This window comes from Dreissena polymorpha, chromosome 4 (assembly GCF_020536995.1).
Source record: "Dreissena polymorpha isolate Duluth1 chromosome 4, UMN_Dpol_1.0, whole genome shotgun sequence".
Classification (NCBI taxonomy): Eukaryota; Metazoa; Mollusca; class Bivalvia; order Myida; family Dreissenidae; genus Dreissena; species Dreissena polymorpha.
In genome coordinates, this window is record NC_068358.1 from 28,429,647 (window position 1) to 28,448,359 (window position 18,713).

Consider the following 18,713-nt stretch of genomic DNA (forward strand, 5'->3'; position numbering starts at 1 on the left):
AGATATCTAGAAAAAAAATGGCAAAAATATATTCCTTACATGATTTGAATCTAGATACATGTTATCATTTTTTATTTATTTAATAAGGTCTATGTATGGTTGTATTGTTAGAAAACTTTATATGAGTGTTCAAGCATTGTTTTCCCTGTTTAAGTCTAAATGTCCATTTGTGTATATAACTTGTGTGCGCATTTTTATGTAAAAAACAAGATCTGATGCATTCTTTTTTGTCATCACTTTTATTTTAACCAAATAAGTACAAGCTGCTGTTCAAGAAACTTCTGTAAAGCAGTTATTGCTAGAACAAATTTAACAGGGATCATTAACAAGAAGAAATTTCTTATATGTGATTAATGAGCAGTACAATTATTGTTTGTTTCTTCTCAAATATCTGTTTGAAATAAGTTTATAACTGAGCATAACAAATGAACATAATTTGTAATCAATACATCAACATTTATTGCAGTTTCCACAGCTTGTACCGTTAATATCACAGATACTTTGAAAGACTCTGATCAAAACATCAGAAATGTTTATTTCTATAATACAGTGTTGAATTCGGTTTCGGTAAAGGCACCTCTAGGTAGGTCAGTTTGATGAAAGGCGATTTCATTGGCAGAAACCAGTACTCAAAGTTGTAGAAGAAATAAAACTGCTGTTGATCAAAAACCTCAATATATGCCTCTACGAGGTGAGTCAATAGGTCCTGATAGGATTGGTGGGATTGGAACTTCTTGTAGAAGTCTGTGATGTTCTTGTACAGAGACTGGTCGGCTTTCACGACTGTCTCGTTACCGAGGTAGACTGGTTGGTCTGAGTAGAGATTGATTCGTGTGTAGTTCAGGCGAACACTTTGATTGAACTTTGCACCAACATCAGCCAGTTTTTGAAAGGCTCGTAGAACAAAACTTGCGCAGTCGAAGGAGTCAAACCACATTTTTCCATCTAAAGCAATAAATTAAAGAAAATGAATATATAGTTTTTTTAAGACAAATACAAACACCACTTTTCCTGTATGACCAGAACATTTAACAAAAGTGTGTAGCCTGGATTCAATAGCTTATACAAAATGCACACAGAAGTCTTCAAGTTATGCTTTGGAGGAAAGTGAACAAAGGACTATAACTCCAACAGTATTATTTGCAGAGTTACAGTTATTGTGCACTGAACTTTGCTTAAACGAGATGTTATCTAGACACAGCCATGAAATACCTATGCTGTCAAATTATAATGTATTTCTTGTACAAATCTCTGTCAATTTATTACATTTTTTTTTTGAGGGGCTGGTCATGCTTCTAAATGAGCCTTGAGAAAATGGGGTTTAATGCAATTTGTAAAGTGTCATTCCAGATAAGCCCCTGCAGTCTGCACAGACTTATCATGTACGACAGTTTCTGCTGTAATTGTATTTTTCATTTAAATGTTTAGGCGGAAAGTGTTTTCCCTGATAAGCCCGTGCCCACTTAAAACAAATCAACCATATCTCACCAGGTTTGTCCCATACAGTCCATGTTTCATAATAGATTGCAGTGTTGTTATCCCACTCAACCCAGTCTGCAAACTTGTTGAATACATCACCTGCAAGGTTATGATAATCTTAAATAGACACACATTTATTAGAGGTATACACATTTTATTGAAATAGGCAAATTAAAGCAATAACATTGTGTGGATTCCCTAATATAAATTTTAAAAGTACCGTCGACCACAAACGACGAAAAAATAAAAGTTGTTAAATACCGCATTGTTTTACAAATGATAGTATTTATTGATTAAAATACTTTTCTTTTTTTGTCGTTTGTGGTTGACGGTTCCTTTAATTTGGCATTAATTTACGCACGTTACAGATGCACTGACATAAAAAAATGTTCTTTGGTAATGCACACTGTTGGGAAGCATTCACTGGACATTACATACACAATTTCACTGTACTAAAATAGCCATTTCAATTCATGCAGAAATATGGGCATTTGATACAGGGCAAGTTTTTCTACTTAGTATTGTCAATACAACAAAATTATCAACTAAAGCATACATTTGTTGATCTTCCTGAACGTAAACATTTCATATGACATCTTGATTGTAACAGTTACCGGTAGTGCACTTTTTGAGGTAAAATTGGATAAATATGACTCAATTATGGATATCGACAAAGCCAAAAATTGGTTTCTGACTTGTTTGAATGCAAGCAAAATTTGAAATGGCCATTTGGTGAAACACACCATTAGTTAAAGATAAATCAATCTCCAATTTCAGCCCATGTAAAAACAGAATAAACAAAGTCTCAGTCGTTATTTAGCTACTTACATGTACAGAGTATTGTAATGATGTGAAGAGGTATTTAAATAGATGAGTATTGCACTAATCAGCAGCCTAACTAAAAAAAATACTAAATAAAATATATATTTGATTTGTTCTTAAATATTCTAAAAAATACATACTTTAAATCTGTTCACACGAATATATGTATCGTTTGCATATAAAATTAAAGTGTACTGATAATACTATAAAAATATTACTTGGAAGTATCCTTCACAAATTATTGTGATAGATGAAAATCCTTTATTTTGAAAAATCATTTGAAAAAACGAATGCACAGACTTCTGCTTAGAGTGAACTTTCTATTGTTGTACAGCAAAATTGTGCAATATCAGGAGTACAATGCCCCACAGTGGTACATCCTTGAACTAGGAAACTGAGGCAATATTAACTGCGGGGATGAAAACTTCATAGGTGTAAACAATCACCAGTGATATCCGCAACTTTAACGAAGGTTCCATTCTCGATCCAATGTTTGGTGTCAATGCCATCGTAGATACATGCCGCCCCCTGGTTACACCAGATCATGGAGTCGTTCTGCAGAGTGTGGGCGAATGTGCAGTTAAATAGCTCTACAAGCTCATACCACTCGAGCGTGTAGCTGAACCCTGTGTCCACGTTCTTGAAGCCAATAGCATCATGCATTATGTGCTGTAAACAGTTAAGTATGGTTGCAAAGTTGTACTGACTAACAAAGGTGGTACTGATATGATGGATGTCACAAAATATATTTTAAATAAAGAATGATAATTAGTTTGAAAAACAAATACAAGGGTTAACATTCAAAATTAATTCAATGTAAATCATTTGGTAACAACTTTTTTTAAATATACACCCAAAAAAGAAACCAAACCGTTATATTTTACAATACAATATTTTTTAAAATTAAAATCAAATAAATATATTTCAAAAAATAAAAGTTTATATAACTACTAACAAACTTTCCAAGCAGGTCTCCAAATTTAAATTCAAACACAGGTGCCTTCAATGCGTAGACCTCTATTGTGTCAAAGTCATGGAACTGTGGCATGGTGTTGGAGGCTTTCCCAGTGGGGCAGAACGGCACCACACCCGCCTGGCAGTAAGAGTTGAACTGAGGTCTTGATGGGAAACGCCTGAAATGTGAACATTTGACAACGCTTGATAATGTCTAGGGCTAAGTTTTTTTTTCTTTAAAGGAAATGTTTAAATATTTACAGTTTGCTTGAATTGTAATAATAAAGAGGATATTTGTTGGATTCGGTGGATTATCAAATTTAATTCATGAGTGATCATAGAAAATCATATTTTCACGAGTGGCGCAGCCATGAGTGAAAATATATATTTTCTATGATCACAAGTGAATTAAAATCGATATCCCACTGAATCCAACAAATTTTCTTTTTATTTTATGCTTTTTTCACCGTTTATATACATTGTTAAAGAGTTTAACTAAAGAATTTCGCTGGGATAATGACGTCATTTCGTTAAAAAAATGACGTCATTTCACAGTAAACAGTGAAAATTATCGATAATTTACACTGATTATTTTCACTCTTTGAAACAGTGAAATTATCAGTTTTAATTCACTGATATTTCTCTATAAACCTTCGGAAAACATAAAATAAAAATTCACAAACTCAAAGAAAAATATTTATGACCAGGAATTGCTGAAACTTGAGCCAGAAGTACTTTATGCTTGTAAAGAGATTCTAGGTTCAAAGTTTGTTGTTGACTTTAAAATCATGTTTAAGGTTATTATACTCAAGCCTTTGCATTCAATGCTTGGAGGGGCTAATGGTCAAAGATTTCCTTAAAATTTAAAAATGTAATTTTATGTATTAATTGAAAAGACTGACCAATACAATTGTCAATCCTTAAATCTGTAAAGTTAACAGTTTAGACATTAAGCCGCACATCAAAATGAGATGTAGTATCACAAATGTATCATATGTCAAATGTATCATATGACATTTATAAATAATACATTCATACATCAAACCAATTAGTTACAGGGTCAGTCCTAATTCACTAAATGGTATCTCACAACCAGTGGATATAGTTACATAACCTGTCTTGATATTAAGTACAGTACGTTTGTATTGTATTGTATAGTTTATAGGAATGTTCTAGTTCATTAAATTTACTTACCCATGTTGGTGCCTTATTTTCGAAGCTTTATCAAACAACTACAGTATAAAAAGCAAGCATATTTTGATAACTCAAGTCAGTTCAGAAAAAAGCTGGGCATTTTAATGAAACATTTTGTTTTACATTTAAAAAAATAACATTAAATAAATTAGCTAGAAAATTGACACTGAAATTAAACTGGACTTTTTTACATCAGACTTACTCCAGGACTCCGGGGGTCACAGGTTCGAGCCCTGGTACCGGCTACTTTTTTTTCCTTTTTTTAAATTTTATTCTTGATTTTTTACTGGAGCTTTTAAGATCCAATGTTTACATTTATCAATATAAAGCATAGCTAAAGAAACTTCAGCGTTCAGTTTAAATAGTATTGACAGACCTGTAAAGTCGCGCCAGTCAAAAATCCTAAAAAGCGACATTTAAAGTTATGGTAGCCAGAACTATATAAAGCATTTAATGACAAACTTCAAAATCTGTCAAAAGGCCCCTTTAACATCGATTGCCATCTTATTTTAAAATAATTATTCTTAAATGTTAAAATTAATGAAACATGAACATAGTATCGCATAATTTTGTTTACCTGTATGGCACCGGCCATTCATTTTGACAGAAACATGGAACTACAAACACCAGCAGCAAGCCGTATTTCAGACGGGCACCCATTTTCTGATCATGTGACACAGCTGCAGAAGTCGTCATGTGATCATCAAGTCTAATAGACGCTTTTAGTTGTTTGGATGAAGCAAGCTTCTACTCAATTGACAAAATGACAGACTTGCTGAAAGGCGCACCAAATGGTATTTTATTGATTTGTGTGCAATTTTGTGTTCTTTTTTCATTAGTCTTTTTACGATATCCGTTTACGAATTTGTATTATGATTTATAATTTATATGTTTTTGTTGTTCTGTTTCCATTCCTGTCAAACAAGTCTCCCTTTTGACACTTAGGCAGTTTCATTTTGATGTCTTAATTTATTCTTAGCTCACCTCACAAAATACTCAAATATACCCTGAGTATGGCGTCCAGAGTATAGCCATGTACCTTTTAGCATATTTTTCGTACCGGGGGTTCATTGAAGTATACTTTAGCGTACCCAGGTACTATTAGTAGTGCTCGATTCGTCATTGTTGGCTCGGGTACTATACTGCAACACGGGTTGACTCGCAGTACTTGAGGACTATTCACTTGTGTCTGGCAACGATCTTCAATTATCAGATAAATGATTAAATTAAAGGACAATCATTTTTAACTTTACTTTAGTTGAAAACTGCCTTTTAATGACGAAAATCCTTTAATATAAACTGCTGTAGAAACTAATCTAACACCACTGTCTGCCATTGTTGTTCATTTTTTCTCCCGGTAGATTCGCGGTAAATAGGTTAAACAGCACCAATTTTAAATTAAATATGAATAATCAAAGCTCTGACATACCATTAAAAGTAACAATCAATAAAGAATATAATAAGTTAAATATATGGAATTTCAGACATCAAGTAGAATAAATAATTTCAAACAATGTGGTATTTTTTCGTTTCGACAGTTAACTGAACTATAAAAATTCAAATATTGTTAAAGTCTGAGTTTTACTACATTTAATCACCAAAAATCGATTCCAATCTGTAGCGAGATTTTGCGTTTTTCTGTCAGATTTGACAAGAAAGTCACGCAGGTTTGTTTATAAACATAAGCCAGAGGGCGCTAAGGAAATACCGTAACTGAACTCGACCCGCGAGTTAACCAGTTTGAGTATACTTACATGTACCCCGGGTAATCTTAAGTATACTTACATGTACCCTGGGAGCGGTAAATATACTAAAAGGTACCTAGGAATTTTTACACTAAATCGGTCGTTGGTGGCTATTTTAAAAAAATAAATTATGTTAACATCTATGTCAATTTTCTGTTTAATGGCTTCTATATTATCAAAACTCATACTTAAAAAGTATGTTGAATCAGTTTTTTTAAAAGAGAAGTTTGTATAAGATAAACAATATTATTTTATGGTATCGGTAGTGCGTTATACGACATCGGATTTTGAGCAGGAATACCACTCGGGTACAGTCTAATATCAACCGGGTACGTTTAAGTATATTGTTTAATGACCTAGTTTCATAACTCTGACCTTTAATTGAGAAGAATTATGTCCATATTTGTATGAGAAAATTTAGGGTTACTATTATGTGCAATAACTCTTATCAATATGTGTTTATTTACTACAGATGTTAAATTAAAGTGTTACATATGTGTTCACGGTCTTAACGAACATTCACTTTCCAAGATCTTTTACTGTGACCACCATTTTAGCGGTTTTATGCCCCCTTTTAAAATCAGTTTAAGGTTTGGGTGCAGATTGATTTCATTTAAATGTTGCAACAGTACATATCTTCTTAACTTCTAAAAATATTGAATTGAAACTTTGTAATTGTCTTTGGTTAGGTCATTGACCAAGGTCTATAAATCCGAGCTGCAGACTTATTGACATTTTTGTGCTATGAAATACAGGTCTTATCTTTAGCTCATAATCAAAACTAGCATAGATTTGGTAAAGGTTAAGTTCGCTATAAATAGATAAAAAATTTGGGCTCAAAAACTTCAGTTACCCCGGTAGGGTGGAGATGTTTTGCTTAAATTTTGTATGTTGGTAAGTTTCAGGCATATCAAGCGAGCAATTGCACTTTGAGCCCGTTGGATCAAGATCACTCTTACTTAAAATAGAGCAACTTTTTCCACTAGATAACTTTAGTTTGGATGGAGGTATTGTGCAGCAATTTTTTTGTAGGTAGCTTACATGCAGACAAAGGCTGGGCTTGCATTTTGACCAATTTGGGTTAAGGTCATGTTTACTTAAAAAAGAAATATGGTGGAAAGTGGTTGCTTCTTGTAGGTTAAAGTTTAGGATCCTTAAATTTATCTGCAATCATCAATCATTAATAAGTTTGGGCAAATTGCTGCGCAATTGACAGCTTTTACATAATGATCTGAGTGGCACTCTGGGAAAATGGGGCCGTAAATAAAGCATGTGCATTAAGTGTATAAATTGATTAGTGTGTACATTTAGTCCCGTTTTCCCAGACCATTCTCTTTTTATTTCACAGGTTTTACTGCTGCAGTACAGCAGATGAACACACTTCCAACAGAAATTATATTTACCTTGGTAAGACTTGTATTGCTCTTTTTATATTTAATCAATTCCAGCCCAATATCCTATGTATGTAAGAATATGTTTTCTGAAAATGCTAGCTAAAACCATCTGTCTTTGTATTCGAGGGTCTGTCGGTTCATATAATATACATACTCACATGCAGTAAGCCAAGGAATCAGAGAACGAGACTTAGAAGGTGATTATTATGTGTGGAAGGGATAGAAACTAACTTTAAAGGTAGGTTGCACAGACAGGCAATGAAGTACTTTTGTAGCCCGATAGGAGAGTTAGTCGCCCAGTACCAAGTACATGTCATAATTATCTTATACTTGTCAACAAAATAAAATCAGACAATGTTTTAAAACATGTTTACAATTGGTGTGTTGACCAGACCAACTGGGGCCTTTATAATGAAATTTTTAATATACTTCTATACTTGTAAAAATATTTTTTCCAGAGCTCTGATGTTGCCATCCTTTTGCAGAATAAAATTGGAGTTGTGAATTTGGATAAGTTGGTCAAGGTATGTCTGTTCAGGGCTTTTTTTCCTTCTTTGGGACCCGCCGAAAATCGGCCCTTTCCCCTCAGATTTTTGTTTCCCCTCAGCAGGTAAATTTTCCCCCGGACTTCATTTTTTTCCCCAAAAAAAAAAAAAAAAAAAAAAAAATTTTTTTTTTTTAACTTTAAATACATTTGTTAACCTGATCCAGTGTAGAAAATATAACATATTGCATAATTAAATTATCCGTTGCCTTGATTTTTTTTTTTAAAAAAGCAAAATATAATGAATTGGTTATTTAAGACTTTCCTTATTTTCCCCAAAATCCGGCGTTTCGCGTGATTTTTTCCCCCAAAATCCGGCATTTTTCGCGATTTTTTTCCCCTCAAAAAAGGCCAGCCCCTTTCCCCAAAATCAGATAAAAACCCCTGCTGTTTGACTCAAGAAGTTTGATTTCTTGTAAGGAGCATATCTAAAGAACTATTTGATGTATCAACTTGAAAAATTCATTGGTGTGTAGATCTCTTTGAAAACTTTACAATGTGTCAATTTGAAATTCTATAGGTAGATAGATCTCAATCATGGGAAGTGCTGCACAATAGGCATAACTCCTGCTTTCATTATTTTACATTTATTTGCCCTTGTGAATTTTTATGGTGAATTTGTGTATCCAGGACAACTATTGACTAACATATGAGCAGGTAGGTCATTAGAATTCTGCAAGAAGGGTCATTTTGGATTTTATGTGGCTGATCTTTTGCATTTGTGAACATATCAACACAACAGAATGCACTTTGACTAGAGACCCAGACACAATAGCAAGGTCAAAGAGTTTTAATTGCATGTTTCAGATGGTGCAAGATTTAAATACTGACATTGACAGAGACACACTACAGAGCATTGTCAACGCAGTGACATACTTATTTAGGTAAACAGTTTCGATGCATTTCTGATTTACAAATAAATTTTGTGTATTACCTTTTTTGTATGTATATAAAGTTTATATTTGATTTTTTTTTAGCTCACCTGGGCACAAAGTGGTTAGCTTACGTGATCACTCTTTGTCCGTCGTCCATCATTAACATTTGTCTTGTTTACAGTTTAGTGGCCACAGTTATAGTCCAGTCTTCATGAAATTTGGTCAGAAGATTTATCCCATTTGTATTTTGTTCCAGCTTGAAACTTGGTTAAAAGAGTTCAAAATATGATCACTTGGTCAAATTAAGAAAAAAGCAAGTAAACACTTTAGAAGTCACATTTTCAGTCCATTTTTCATGAAATTTGGTTATAACATTTCTTCTGATGATATCCTAGCTTAGTTCGAAAATGGTCCTGCTTCTTTGAAAAACATGGCCACCAGAGGGTGGGTCAGTTTTCCTTATATGGCAATGGTAAAACATTGTTAACACTCTAGAAGTCACATATTTGGTCCAATCTTCATGAAACCTGGTTATAAAGTTGTTATAATGATATCTGGGCCGAATTGTGTCAGTTCGTTTGTTCTATTGATATCTCGTCCGAGTTTGAAAATGGTCTCAGTTCCTTGAAAAACATGGCCACCATTGGGCAGGGCAGTTTTCCTTATATGGCTGTGGTAAAACCTTGTTAACACAGTAGAATTGACATTTTTTTATGTCCCCCACACACTATAGTGGGGGACATACTGTTTTTGCCCTGTTTGTTGGTCTGTACGTTGGTCTGTTGGTCTGTTTGCTCCAACTTTAACATTTGCAATAACTTTTTCAATATTCAAAAAAGCCACTTGATATTTGGCATGCATGTGTATCTCATGGAGCTGCACATTTTGAGTGGTGAAAGTTCAAGGTCATCCTTCAAGGTCAGAGGTCAAATATATGTGGCCAAAATCGCTCATTTTTTTAATACTTTTGCAATATTGAAGATAGCAACTTGATATTTGGCATGCATGTGTATTTCATGGAGCCGCACATTTTGAGTGGTGAAAGGTCAAATTCATCCTACAAGGTCAGAGGTCAAATATATGTGGCCAAAATCGCTCATTTTATAAATACTTTGGCAATATTGAAGATACCAACTTGATATTTGGCATTCATGTGTATCTCATGGAGCCACACATTTTAAGTAGTGAAAGGTCATCCTTCAAGGTCAGAGGTCAAGTATATGTGGCCAAAATCGCTCATTTTATGAATACTTTGGCAATATTGAAGATAGCAACTTGATATTTGGCATGCATTTGTATCTCATGGAGCCGCACATTTTGAGTGGTGAAAGGTCAAGGTCATCCTTCAAGGTCAAAGGTAAAAAAAAAAAAATCAAAGCGGCGCAGAAGGGTTTTTCTGACATACACATGTTTCTAATTTGAATTTTGTGTGTAGGAAGAACAGGGGGTTGGTGGGAGAAAATAGTGGGGGACATACTGTTTTTTTGCCCTGTCTGTTGGTCTGTTCGTTGGTCTGTTGGTTTGGTCAAACTTTAACATTTGCCATAACTTTTGGAATATTGAAGATAGCAACTTCATATTTGGCATGCATGTGTATCTCAAGGAGCTGCACATCCTTCAAGGTAAAAGGTAAAAAAAAAGTCAAAGCGGCGCAGAAGGGGACATGGTGTTTATGACAAACACATTTCTTGTTCTTCATGCAACTTTAACAATTTTCTCAATGTAATCTCAGCTGAGTTTGAAATTGGGTAATGTAATCTCAAAACTAGGTCACTAGGTAAAAAAAAGTTCACACTCTAAATCACTTTTTTGTTCAATCGACATGAACTTTGGGCAGAACATAATTATGTTCTAATGATATTTTAGCAGAGTTCAGAACCTAAAATAAGCATAGAAATAATATATATTTCATAAAGTACCTTCATTATTTTGAAATTCACCTTTTCATAAAGGTGAGCGCCCAAGCGCCAATGGTCCTCTTGTTGATCATGTCAGTTGTAGCTGTGAATTCAGTTTTGCTTCACTAGATGCTATTCTAAAATAAATTCATGAAGCTGTGTATTCACTGTATTGCTAATTGGGTAGTGGACATGATATGTGCAAGACTTTTTTTCAAAGTGCTTCATTTTCAACATATTAAAGCACTACAACTAAATGAGCCTCGTCCTGGAAAAATTGGGCAGAAATCATGTTTGTCAAGTGTCATCGCCAATAAGCCTGTGCAGTCTGCACAAGCTAATTAGGTACACATTTACAGAATTTTTCATTTAAAAAAATGAAAATCCAGTTCAGGATTTGCACAAATCTGGGACGACACTTCTCACATGCATACAGCCCCATTTTCCTAGAGCAAGGCTGAAATGTTTCCATGTTTTAAAGGTGGAGTACGAAAGCCGGCTTATCCTCCGAGGAGTTTTCTGGTATATTGGAGTCTAGTAGCCTCTTCCAAGCCCCTGCTTGCTCTGCCCTCACCACTGTATGGTCCCAGCAGGTACCTGCATTGCTCCCCAACATGGCTTGGAGACTCATATCCATAAGGGCTGCAACTATGCTACTATATGGGCGGCACTCTGGGAAATGGGTTTTAATCCATTTGTGTAAAGTTCTGTCCCAGATTAGACTGTGCAGTTTGCACAGGCTTATCAGGAATGACACTTGCCTCCCAAACAGGATTTTTGCTTAGAAGAGATTTTCTTTAAAAATAAAAATTAAAATTGTCTGCCCTGATAAGCATGTCTGGACACTTTACACATACACATAAGCCCCCATTGTCCAAGAGTGACCCTAATAAGAATTTTCTATGCCAATATGTGTTTAACTATATTTCATTAATAACTTGCACAAAAACACCCTTTGGATGATGTTGTTTTTATAAGTAAAACTTCAATCATCTAATGAAAACCTAGATAATTTAGTTTTGTGAATGAATTTTGTCAGGTTGATTTCTCTTCTAATTGATCTCTACAGCAGCTTGTGCAAACTGTTGTTCATGTCTAAATATATAATGATTTTTTTCTCTTTCAATATTTAGTTGAACACCTTTAGTTTTAACAGCATTAATTCAAACTGAAACCTACAAAAATAATAAATTTTCTTGGTGAAAAACGTGTGTATGTATAGCTATTGGTATTTACTGGTTGTTTGAGAACACACACGTTTTAATATGGTTATTTATTGCTTGAATTAGTTTACCTGTCAAAAGCTGAGGCGATAAGTTGTCCGAAATGTGTATTTAGAACACTACTTATATATGCGGAATGCAACTTGACAGTTATAGGTTCTGTTACAGCAAACCAAAACTGAAATCATATGAGAGAATGTTAAAGGTACGGAAACAACAACCAAAACTGACACCCCATATGATAAGGTTAAGCCTGCATTTAAGCTGGGCTCTTGGAAAACTGGTCTAATGCATGCACAACAGTCTACATAGACTTATCAGGGACAACACTTTCTGCTGTTTTGGAAATTTTTGTTTAAAGGAAGTCTCTTATAAACAAAAATCCTGTCCAGGTTGAAAGTGGTTTCCTTTAGCTGAGACACATGCTGTATGCACATGCATTAAGCCCTGTTTTCCCAGAGCTTGGCTCTTCATTATCCTTATCACTCTATGTATACTCTGTATGAACACCCATCCACTCAATGAATTTAAGACTCACCTATCTTATTGTATACTGCAATTTTTGGGAGTCCAAGAAATCAATTGGTTTGAAAGTTCTTTTTTTTAGCATCTTAAATAATTCCATCATGATCTCTGTTATATGAACAAACATACTACACTCCTGCAGGAATTATTTGTTGTCGAGTTCCTTAAAAATTATTATTTCATCTACCACCAGAATTCAAATAGCAATACATCTATCACGTACATGTATTAAACTGAACCATATGCATTGTATCATTAATTTATATGTGCCCAAATCTATGATAACTCGGTACCAATTATTTTTACGCCATTTATGGGAACCAAATATCTGACTGTCTCCGCATCTAGTATTCCTCACTCCGGAGTTACATGTATATCTGTAGTTGCACTAAACTTATATGAGAATATATACTTTTAGATACTTGTATTTGTTCATTTTCTATTACCCGGTATGTATTGGTAGCTAGTTTTATGTGTCTTATTTGCAAAAATATTTGTTTAAGATATTTTAGAGTTTATAAAAACTAAGTCCCTTATTGTTTGGTTGCAAGTTCATTTGTCCCTTATTGTTTGGTTGCAAGTTCATTTGAGCTGTGATCTGGGAAGACTGGGCTGAATGTATGTGCAGTAAGTGATGCCCCAGATTGCCATTTCAGTGCGCACATTGCTAGATCTGCCCCAACCAATAAGGGTGCAGCACCTTACTAGTTTGTTGTAGATCTTCCCATATAACCAATCAAATGCACACATAAATGCATGTGGTCACTGAAAAAATGGTTCTTCTTTGCAAAGTTGACATAAAGGACTAGTAAATCCTAGTAAGACAAACTTACAAAAACAGATGTAAGATTTTATTTGCATAATTAAAACTTTTAAACTTAAAATTTTAAATCAGTATCTTATTTGTGAATTGTTCAAAAATATATGTTTTGCTATAACCTGGTAGATAAGTATAAAATACAAGTTTTACAGTAATAAATAAAACTGGTGTAAGCTGCTATTTTATTCACATATACATTGATTTGTTTGCCCAATCTTCTGGTCATGTGATCCTTATATTGCAGAGGTCCAATCTGCAGCTATCTGATGAGCAGAGGCATGTGCTGGGAGTGGGTCAGGTACGTGGTATCAAATATTGTCTTGTCTTGGGGAAGAATGGGGTAGGAATATTTTGTTTCTGAGATTTTAAAGTTCAAAGTAGGAGCGGGACATGTTTGTGGTATCAGAGACTTTCCTGTCCAAGGTGTGAGATGTAATGGTGAACTATGTCAAGTGCCTGGTCGCGATTGATTTACTGGAAGAGGAATGTTAGTGGGGACAAAAAGACAGAAAAATAATAATAAGGTGCAAACGATTTGCCCTGGTCAGATAGTCCTACACAGAGAATTGAATAACTTCCTCAAGAGATCAAAGGTAAATTTTCCATGTTCTACAGGATTAGGGACTGACAAGTATAATGTATTAAAGAGTTGAAGATTTAAATTTCTTAATGAAGTATCAATGATTTCACTGGTAATGCAAAGTGTGGGGTTGTAGTGGAATCACCATGGATGTCTGTTCATCCATTTGTCTGTCTGTCTGTCCATAGACACAAATTTGTTCAGAAAAGTTCTCCTAAATATATAACCCTTTCCGACTCAGAAGCAAAGTGAATATGGCTATGTGCTAGTAACTCGCAGTCTGTAATCTGTTCAGGTTTTATGCTGTTTGCTGCTCATCAGTATCTAAGGATTGGAAATGAAGCCTTGAAAATTTGAACCTAGTAAAAAATGTCTTTAATTAAATTTACATTCTAAGGCACTACTAGTACATCAAAATATGAAGTTGTGCATGTGCAGTTTCTAAAGGGGCCTTTTCACAGATTTTGGCATATTTTGAAGTTTGTCATTAAATGCTTTATATTGATAAATGTAAACATTGGATCTTAAATGCTCCAGTAAAAAATCAAGAATAAAATTTTAAAAAAGGAAAAAAAAAGTAGCCTGTACCATGACTCGAACCAGTGACCCCCGGAGTCCTGGAGTAAGTCTGAAGTAAAAACGCATTAGCCTTCTCGGCTATTCCGCCGGATATACACAGATGTAAGTATTTTATACCTTATATACGCAATCTTCTTAGTTTCGTAAATTTAAACGGCAACAACAGAACTCTCCAAATTATTCAATCGTTTCGCGTTGCAACGCTTTATAATTTTTAGGTTTTCAAATCGTCAAAAGATACATATAATGGCTATATTGGACTATGGTAAATGTTCAGTAATACTCTTTCCTCACAAATATCATAACTAAAATGAAAATTTGCGAATCTGAAACAACTTTTTTCAATTTTGTCAATTGACCAAACCGTGAAAAGATCCCTTTAAGTTAATAGTTCATGAAAAATTCAAACTAGAACTTCTTAAACATGATTATTGTTACATAAGATTTTATTAACAAAAATATGCATTTACAATGTCCAATTGTTTCTATTCCTCATATGATTCTGTTCCTTTGAAAACATTTGGCCCAAAGGTTTACTATTTGGTATGTACCATTGTATTGTCGTCTCTAAAATCTTCAAATAATGCCCAGGGCATTAAAATAGGCCACACCCCATCGTCCATTTTAGATTGTTACAAATTTCTACACATTACCTTCATTTTGTGTTGGGAGGATATTCTTAAAATGTCTAGTTCAAACTACCATAAGTTTTGGAGTTAAGATGCTTGAGTCAAAGAAGTTATTCTGAATATTAACTGTGAACTTTATTCTGATTTGTAAGCTTATGTTTTAGTATAGGATTTATTGAGACTTGTTCTGTGAAATCCGGGCTTAATGCATGTTAAAGTGTCATCTAAGTCTGCACAGGCCTTTTATGGAATTGTGTGGTTAAAGGAAGTCTCTTAACAAAAATCCATTTTAGGTGGAAAGTGTGGTCCATGATTAGCCTGTGCAGACTGCATATGCTAATCTGGGATGGCACTTTACACAAACACATTAAACCCAGTTTTCCCATAGCGAGGCTTTAAAAATAATGTTACAGTTGCTGGACCTACAGTGGAAGCTGGGTATGGCCGTGACCTCAGATCAGTGCCGGAACCTGAACTCTCCATATGTCACCTTGACCTTCACAGTAGGCGACCCTGGGGGCAGTGTCCGAACACATGCTGTGGAGATGACCACTGCACAGTTCAGGGTATGAAATATATGTACCTTACTATGAACCTTGCTGTGGGAAAATGGGGCTTAATACATTTTTGTTTAAAAGTTGTCTCTTCTTAGTGACAATCCAGTCTAGGCTGAAAGTGTGTCCACCCAGGCTTAATCATGGACAACACTACGCAAATGCATTAAATCCAGTTTTCTCATTAGAGAAGAGAATCGTGTTGTGTAGTAGTTTTCTTCATTTTATACCAGTGTATGTGACAACTTAAATGTATGTTTTTAGACATGATAGGTATACAAATTATTCTTTTGTTTTTTATCATATTATACACATTTATGTTTATCTGCAAAATCATTGATAATGTTTTGTTGTTGTTGTTTTTCAGAATTTTTCAAAGCAGTTGAAGGACATTCAGAAGATGCTGGAAGTAGTTTGACTACAAAAATATGAGATGCATCATGCAAAAATGGGGGTTATGCCATATGCACCCAGCGTAGCTTCAGACCTGTCTGCACATTTGCGCAGTCTAGTTAGGAGCTATACAGTCTGCTTACCAGACCACAATACCTTATGTGACTTTAATGCGGACAGGGAAGCTCTTTACAAGACTCTGCAGTCTTGCTATGCTTGCCGCATGTTTAATAAGACCCATCTACATAGAACATCGCACAAGTATATGCACTAGTTTCCTTAATTTCAAGTGTAAAGCAGAGTGCAATGGGCTGTGAAATGAAAAGATAGACAGTCGACACAAAAAGACTTATCAGTTTAGGAATCGTATAAAGTGTATTCAAATTAAGCAACAATAGTAACCATTTTTTTGCCTCTCTTAAGAGACATTGGAATGCAAGTCTAGCCATGGTATGTTCAGTCTAGCCATGGTATGTTCAGTCTAGCCATGGTATGGTCAGTCTAGCCATGGTATGGTTAGTCTAGCTGTGCTATGGTGGTCAGTCTTGCCATGCTATGGTCAGTCTAGCCATGGTATGGTCAGTCTTATCATGGTATGGTCAGTCTAGCCATGCTATGGTGGTCAGTCTAGCCATGCTTTGGTGGTCAGTCTAGCCATGGTATGTTCAGTCTAGCCATGGTATATTCAGTCTAGCAGGTATGGTTAGTCTAGCCATGGTATGGTTAGTCTAGCCATGGTATGGTTAGTCTAGCCATGTTATGGTTAGTCTAGCCATGGTATGTTCAGTCTAGCCATGGTATGGTTAGTCTAGCCATGGTATGGTTAGTCTAGCCATTGTATGGTCTATCTTGCCATGCTATGGTGGTCAGTCTAGCCATGCTTTATTGGTCAGTCTTGCCATGGTATGGTTAGTCTAGCCATGGTATGTTCAGTCTAGCCATGGTATGGATCGTCTAGCCAGGGTATGGTTAGTCTAGCCATGGTATGGTTAGTCTAGCCATGGTATGGTTAGTCTAGCCATGGTATGGTCAGTCTAGCCATATTATGGTCTGTCTAGCCATGGTATGGTCAGTCTAGCAATGGTATGGTCAGTCTAGCCATGGTATGGTCAGTCTAGCCATGGTATGGTCAGTCTAGCCATGGTATGTTCAGTCGAGCCATGGTATGGTCAGTCTAGCCATGGTATGGTCAGTCTAGCCATGGTATGGTTAGTCAAGCCATGGTATGGTCAGTCTAGCCATGGTATAGTCAGTCTAGCCAAGGTATGTTCAGTCTAGCCATTGTTTGGTCAGTCTAGCCATGGTAAGGTCCGTCTAACCATGGTATGTTCAGTCTAGTCATGGTATGGTCAGTCTAACCATGGCATGGTCAGTCTAGCCATGCTATGGTGATCAGTATAGCCGTGGTACATGTATTGTCAGTCTAGTCATGGTATGGTCAGTCTAGCAATTATATGTTCAGTCTAACCATGGTATGGTCAATCTAGCAATGGCATGGTCAGTCTAGCCATGGTATGGTCTGTCTTACCATGGTATGGTCAGTCTAGCCATGGTATAGTCAGTCTAACCATGGTATGGTCAGTCTAGCCATAGTATGGTCAGTCTAACCCTGGTATGGTTAGTCTAGCCATGGTATGGTTAGTCTTACCATGGTTTGGTCAGTCTAGCCATAGCATGGTCAGTCTAGCCATGGTATGGTCAGTTTAACCATGGTATGGTCAGTCCACTGTTAAGACAAACACAGATTGTAGTGTATTGTCTATACAAGTTTGTGTGTGTAAGGGCTTGATTTTTATTGTAAATGTATTATAACATTCATAGCATTATGTTTTGGGCATTTTAATGTAGTGAATATTTACCAAAGTACTATTATAACACTTGAATAACAAACCAAAACAATATACTGCTTACAGCAAGCATATTTCCCATTATGAAGTGCTTTCAAATCATACTTTGAATTTGCTTTTTCCTGTAAAATAATTTATTTTTAAAAGCATAATTTAAATATATTTTGTTGAATGCCTGTGTTAATGGTTAAGCATTGATGATGTATACTATTATTGTTTTTAATAACATCATGTGTTTTAATAGATCTATCCATAAGAAGCATTTACTAGTTAGAAGTTAAAGAAGGTATATCCAAGTAATTCAAGTAGATGTCGATATCAGCAACTGGCAATTATGAAATATGATATAAAGGCATAATTTGAATCTGGAATACATGTCTCTCACAATCTGTTGACCTTCATTTAAATTGTTTCATGTTATTTTACAATGATCTTCTTACTGCCATTGTATGATGCACAATTAATTGTTTTATATATGGTTGTTTATGAAATTGGAAGGCTTTGTTACTGTTATGTATTGATATAATATTGCATGAGAATCTCAATAAATTAAAAACATACATGATTTGTACAACTTTTGAAGGATTTTCTTTTTATGCTAATCATTGTGTTCAGATAGACATCTACAACCGTGTATTTCAACTTCGATCACATTACT

At 35.0% G+C, this 18,713-nt stretch overlaps 2 protein-coding genes across 4 annotated transcripts; one reads left to right on the top strand and one right to left on the bottom strand.

Annotated features, from left to right (window-relative positions):
* Window positions 1–220: 220 nt before the first annotated feature.
* Window positions 221–5,151, bottom strand: LOC127877784 (ceroid-lipofuscinosis neuronal protein 5 homolog). The gene is made up of 5 exons (XM_052424025.1): window positions 5,027–5,151; window positions 3,257–3,434; window positions 2,748–2,970; window positions 1,489–1,578; window positions 221–945 (listed from the first exon to the last, which is right to left on the bottom strand). Exons 1-5 carry the CDS (start codon window positions 5,143–5,145, stop codon window positions 524–526), a joined length of 1,032 nt encoding a protein of 343 aa, XP_052279985.1. The 5' UTR covers window positions 5,146–5,151; the 3' UTR covers window positions 221–523.
* On the top strand, window positions 5,150–18,615 carry LOC127877786 (COMM domain-containing protein 6-like). Of its 3 annotated transcripts, none has more exons than XR_008048607.1 (9): window positions 5,150–5,243; window positions 7,543–7,601; window positions 8,047–8,112; window positions 8,940–9,016; window positions 11,387–11,498; window positions 13,718–13,771; window positions 15,675–15,827; window positions 16,183–17,336; window positions 17,517–18,615. XR_008048607.1 is itself a non-coding variant. In XM_052424028.1 (8 exons), the coding sequence occupies exons 1-8, from the start codon at window positions 5,213–5,215 to the stop codon at window positions 16,231–16,233; spliced, it is 603 nt and encodes a 200-aa protein (XP_052279988.1). In that variant the 5' UTR covers window positions 5,150–5,212; the 3' UTR covers window positions 16,234–18,615. The 3 variants fall into 3 exon arrangements, 1 of the variants encoding a protein (XP_052279988.1); XR_008048606.1 differs by having other exon boundaries at window positions 16,183–16,964; window positions 17,171–18,615; XM_052424028.1 differs by having other exon boundaries at window positions 16,183–18,615.
* Window positions 18,616–18,713: the final 98 nt, after the last annotated feature.